Source organism: Haliaeetus albicilla, chromosome 8 (genome assembly GCF_947461875.1).
Source record: "Haliaeetus albicilla chromosome 8, bHalAlb1.1, whole genome shotgun sequence".
NCBI classification, from domain to species: domain Eukaryota; kingdom Metazoa; phylum Chordata; class Aves; order Accipitriformes; family Accipitridae; genus Haliaeetus; species Haliaeetus albicilla.
The window spans coordinates 18,414,120-18,420,119 of NC_091490.1; the positions used below are offsets into that span (position 1 = coordinate 18,414,120).

Consider the following 6,000-nt stretch of genomic DNA (forward strand, 5'->3'; position numbering starts at 1 on the left):
ACCTTCGCAACTTCCTTTGAGTAAAATGCCATTGTAGCTGTGACTTATTCCTCTACCCAAGGCTTAATGAAAAATATCTTTTGCCCTTTGATTTAATCTTCTCTCCAACTAGAGACTGCTCCACAGGTTATTTGCTGTATGTGCAAAAGGAAAGAAAGCAAATAGATGCATCCATTTTAAACAAACTTAGTTTCAAATGCGTCATTCTACAAACATTCGACTTCCGTTTTTCTTTAACTACATGTTTCTAGTTTGTGCTGTGAAAAGGAAAGCAGAAAGATTTTTTTTTTTTTTTGGCTGTAAATGTTTTAAAATATTTTCATATTTAACCATTTAATTATGAAGTCAGTTTTAAATTTTCAAATTTCACTGCAAAATCTTCTTTTTAATAAATGAATGTGAACTTGGTAATATTTACCTGTACATGCATACTTGAACTTGAATCTTTCAGCTAATTCTATAAGCTTGGACATGTCAGCTGCAGCAAAGGTGTAAAGGTTAAATCACCCCTTGTAATTTTCACTGAGTTAAGCTATTTTTTTTTTTTATTTTTTTTTTTACATGGTAAAGGTACCTCTGGTGTCCGCTGAAAATGGAAGGATCTATATGGAGTTAGCCTAAGATAATCCCTCATGTGTTGTGTGTGTGTGGTTTTTGTTTGTTTCAAGCCATTTGCAATTAATGTCCCAGCTCCATGGAAGACAGCTTCAGTAAATTAGATGGTGTGGCTTTAGAAGAGCTCCTGGTATTTTATAAAGGCTCTGATCTTTGTTATGCTTCTGGTCAATGACTAGAGTTACAAATGGAAAGGGAAAAACAAACTTCCAGATAGGGCTTGGCAGTGGTTGTTAGTGCCACAGCTGATGATGAGACCAACAAGAATCATAATGGTGGAGAATAACATTTGTTAAAGGTGGCCTTCTTAACTTACTAATTCAGCTTCCTTGAATCTATTAGTATTGGAATAACTCTGTCATGTGTACCATTCTTCCAGTCTTCTGCTAGACCCCACTGCTAGGACTACTATTTTCTGTATCATATCTTCTGTCATGAAATGCTGCTTCTGTTCCCTGTACTGCTGCTGCTTTGGAGCTGGTGTCTGCATTGTTGGAAATTTCTCCATTCAGTTTCCAGAAAACTACTGTATCAGAACTGAGGTTTCCAGCTGTTGAGACTTGCATGTGATCTTTATGATCCTAATGGTGCTGGTGACCATCTTTTACAGTATCTTATTCTATGATTTTTTTTTCAATTCCTATATTTGAAAATCCAATTCAGTGCTTAAAGTAATAGCATATTGTTTGTATCCTGTCCTGTGCATGCAGGGAAGCTTTCCTCTTAATTTCTTGTTTGATATCTTCATCATAGGTGTTTTAATCAAAGAACCTTGAAAGGATTGTTTCTTACCTTGGTCATTCTTTTAAAGAGCCTTTTGTTTCCCCAGTCTTGGTCTTGTGTGGTGCCCTTTTATGCTTCCAATGTATTCTTTGTATGCTTTTTCAGCGTTCTTCATTTGTCCTTATTCTCCTACATCCATATTGTAAAGAGGGGGGAAGGGGAAAAGTCCACCACAACCCACCTGCTGGCTACTCTGAAACAATCATCTTAGAAGTTTTATGAACCTGTAGCAAGTCCCTTTATAATAAGGAGGAAAAAAACCCCATCTTGTTTCTCAGGCAAAAAGTTATCACTTGATGAAGTAATGACTATCTCTAATTTTGGGCCATTTGGAACTTCCTAGATAGAATGATGTCTATGATTAAAAGCTGCTTGGATGTTGCTGAAGAGAAACATCATAGAGGTTGACATTTTCTACCAGTATATCCTGGGACTGTTTGATCATTTGTATTAGTGAAGGCATTCTAAAGTTTACCAGTTAGGTAGGCAGACTTTGGTATCTTTTTGGGTCAAGTTTGTGAGACCTGTTATAAATAGATGTAGAGAGTGGTTTCGGGGGACATTTGAATCTTGAAGCTTTGGTTGTAAATGCCAGTTCACAGTCTTAAGCTTTCTCTGCAATTTAAATATTCTAGGGACAAGGAACCCAAAGAATGCATCTCTTGGGAATAAACTACTTATCTGCTTGTGTTTTTATGCTCTGTAGGCATTATAAAGTCTTTCTGCAGGAGTTGAGTGGTGTGCCTTTGTTCTTGTTTTCTGTTTTTTTTTGTTTTGTTTTGTTTTTTTAAAGCCATCTGGGAACATGGGACCAGTGTGGCTGTCAAAATTAACTAGTGTCAAAATTGGCTCTGCATGTGTGCTGGATGCCTCTGATGCTATATCACTGGAAAAGAGCGCAGTCTTTAGGATTTTCCCCTTGAGGGCAGTAACTTTCTCCTTAGTTTGAGAACTTGAAAAATGCATTTTTCTCTGAAAAAGCAGTTGGGGAAAGAAACTTAATTTTTTTGTTTGTTTTTGTTATTATTGTATAGAGATCTGTTCAGCCAGAAGTAGTGTGCTGAATCCAGTTTTGCTAGGTTAGCCAGAAGCGACATACTGTCTCCACAGGAATGAAGTGTAACAATTTTCTGTAGCTTGTCCCCAAGAGTCAGGGACAGTCAGTAGTTGTCTGCAGGAGTGTGAAGTGTCCTTTTAGAAGTTCATTCTTTAGCTACAATTCATTTTTATGCCTAACCTAGACATGAGAGGATGCTAGTCTTTTCTTTTGTACCAGACCTATAAAAGGGCTTCTAATATCCTTGTGAATCACAGAGAAAGGCTACCTTTTGTTTTCTTTCGCTGGGAAACAATGCTCTCTGTTAGGCCATATGAAATTCTTAATATAGCTGTCTTCCCTCTGTAATATCTACTGATGAGCATGTATTTGAAACTAAGCAGGTGGAGTATTTTTAACTCAGTAATTAGCTTATTTCTGCCTGTCTTTGGAAATCCTTGTTCCTGTACACAAATGTGATTGAAAATATTTGGCTGAACCTAAGGAAAATGGCACTAGAAGCTTTGCAGCCAGGAGGTCTTTTGCACTTCTATTAAAAAGGAAGGTAGATAAGTACAATTTTGGGGAGTTGCACTAATCCTTACTGAATTAAGGTTTGGATGCTCAGTCTTTTTATTTCACAATGCTTTTCGTTGATGTTGGAATTGAATTGGTTTGGGCACTTGCTTTTCCATACAACTTTTCATGAAACTGTTTACTGAGCTAATAAATATTCTTAGTATTTCAAAGTTGGACAGTGTTATCTATTCAGTGAAATACTCCTTGGTGTTCTGTAGCTCCATGGTGCTTGACAATAGTGGATCATCTAGAAGTGGCATGTGAGATGTGGGGTTTTCTTGTTTTCATAGGGCTCAGATAAGTTAAGATACCGGCTTTATATGTATGTGACCCTTACCTATGAGAATCTACTTCTAAAAAAGTCAAACTTAGTATCTTAAAGAAGTTTTAAATACTGCCTTATTCATGGCATTTTATGTGGCAGCTATGTCTTTGATAAGGCTATAGGTTGATTGGGCTCAACAGACATTACCATCTGAGTGCCGTAGGCTGGCCGTTACAAAGTGTGTGCATAAAATTATTCTGGGACTTAGAATAACATGGTCTCAAAGAATTCTGCTTTCTTTGGGTTACTGTTTAAATTTGAATTTATGTTTTTTCTTGATTTTAGAATAACAAGCCAAGTTTTTGTTTAGTGGCATTTCCTAAATGTTTTTATAGCTTTCTAATTTTTCAGTGATTTGTAGGCCATCTGGAAGACCCTACTTGAAAAATGTAACTGAAGTAAAAATATTTAAGCAAAAAAGGACAAGGGGCCTAGTACTCACTTTTTTTTTTTTTTTTTTTTGGGGGATCATCTTTTAAATAATGTCCTTGAAATCCCAATCTTAGTGGAGTTAGTGATTGGTGTCATATATTCAGATCAGACTTGCTCTATCAGATGTTTGAACATGAAAGAAGCTTCAGCAAAGAAACTCTTAATACTTCATGTTGTTGTTCTATATTGTTTATTGATTATTCATAGTTCTTAAATACCTGAAACAAGTGAAAGCTGAGGTATGTCTTGTACTGAATTATTGTATGAAATAGAGAAAATGTGAAACTAGAATGCCAACATATTTAAAATACTGTCTGAGAAATCTGCTTGATAATTTTTCTAGATAAGCAGTGGAATGAATTTCAGGCTAATCAATGTAATTTATTATTCTAGATTTCTTTTTCATTTACTGAAGAGTTTGCCTTTTTGATAGAATTATTCAGAGTGAATAAAGACTAAATAAGGAAAAGCAGAGCAAAACTTGTGTTCAGATTTGGTTTTAATTGGGGAGAAAAAGGAAGCAGCAGTAGTTCTTAATAAAAGCATGTTGAAACTTAACCATGTAATTTTAATTTACTGAATGTTGAAGTTAAACTGAAGTTTGTGTGTACCATAATTTGGCTTTTTCTCAATGCCATTTCTACTTTCATTAAAACAGTTTATTGGGATCCCAGTTTACGGTGTGCATAAAATTGAGGTGTTGCTAATTTTAAATCAAATCTGTTTTGATTTTCTTGCTAAAAACACCTCAACTATTAAAAAACTGTATAAAATACCATAGCATTTCTTAGTGGCTGCCCTTTTCATTCACTGAAATGATGACTATTATTTTATTTTATGTTTGAAACAAATATCAAAGTGTTTGTCTTCAATCTTCTGTTTCAGGGTGAAAATCCTTTTGAAATTAATGATCAGGCTCAGGAGCAGCAGACAGAAGAAGAGGACAAAGCTGATGAGCCAGTTGAGGGTGAGGAAGAAGAGGAAGAAGAAGAGGAAGAAGAAACTGAAGAACAAACTGACTTCACTTTAGACCACACTGAAGATAACTAAGTGCAAGAAAATGAAAATATGGGGGGGGGGGGGGGGGGGGGCAAAACAGCTTTTTATTTCTGCTCTAAAGTGGCTAAGACTTTTTAATAGTCTCAAATGAAGTTGTTGAAGATTCCCCACCATATGCATGCATTCCATTCCGTGGAGAACTTGTTTATATAATTCCTGTGTTTCTGATTCTGTTTAAAATGAAATTAAGATTATTTTAGTTGAGCTTTTTATAGAAAACTGACTGTTAAAGCTGATTAAAACATTGTGTTGTATATTTTTTTAAGCATCCTATTTTTTGGTGTGTGTATTGAAAGTTGGATATAATAATAATTTTTGGTCTAATCAGTTAAAAAGGCGGGTCTGTGGGGTAAATATATCAAAAGCTGTATGGCATAAGCTTATCATATTGACCTCTTAGTAAAGAATGAGTAACTTCAAAAATCGTGCTGTTGAGTGTGGCTGTTTTGGGGACTGCATTGCACTCTGTGTAATAGAGTATATGTTATAATATGCCTTGTAGCTTTTTGTGATAAGATGTACCAGTTTGTAGCAATAAAACACTTAAGAAATGTTACTGTTTAAAGTCTCTGTAGTTAAGTGTTTCAAGTATTTCCCCATGCTGACTACCAAGTTGGTTTCACATCAAATCTTGATTGATATCATGAATGAAATTATTTAAAATTTGTAGTTGCATCTTAGTGACGCATGTTATTTATTGCTGATTTTTGATGTATTCAGACTCTACCTACCAGGACAGATAAGTGCTTTAGCCTTCATAGTGTGCCTTGGGGAAGCAAGCTTTCAGTATATTTACGTGCTGTGCACTGTTGTCTATCTTAGAAATTATATATAAATACACTTGGTGTTTTTCCACAGTTCCTTGTAATCTAGCTTTTAACTAATGAGAACTGAAAATGTCTTAGCTGTACTTAGAAATAGTTAAATAAGTAATTTGCATCATTTTTCCCTGAATGTGGTAACTTAACAGAAGTAAGTGTACAATCTCTTGTGGTCATTATGGGGAATTTTTTTCAAAATCTCATAATACATGTAATTTGTGCAACTTTCTGTTGGAGAACCTTTGTGTTAATTTGTAGCCGTTGCTGTATACAGGTAGAATAAGCAGAGAGTGGACAGAGGTTAGATAGAATTAAAATACCTCTAACCTGAAATGTGAACCAATTTGTTT

General features: G+C 35.1%; 1 protein-coding gene across 2 annotated transcripts in view; it reads left to right on the forward strand.

Moving 5' to 3' along the window:
• The window catches only part of ZNF326 (zinc finger protein 326), a 29,570-nt gene extending 24,185 nt beyond the window's left edge, over positions 1 to 5,385 (forward strand). For both annotated transcript variants that reach the window (XM_069789190.1, XM_069789191.1), the window contains one exon: positions 4,656 to 5,385. In XM_069789190.1, coding sequence (XP_069645291.1) covers positions 4,656 to 4,820 — 165 coding nt within the window. In that variant the 3' untranslated portion in view covers positions 4,821 to 5,385. The remainder of the gene's footprint in view (positions 1 to 4,655) is intronic.
• The last annotated feature ends 615 nt before the right edge of the window (positions 5,386 to 6,000 follow it).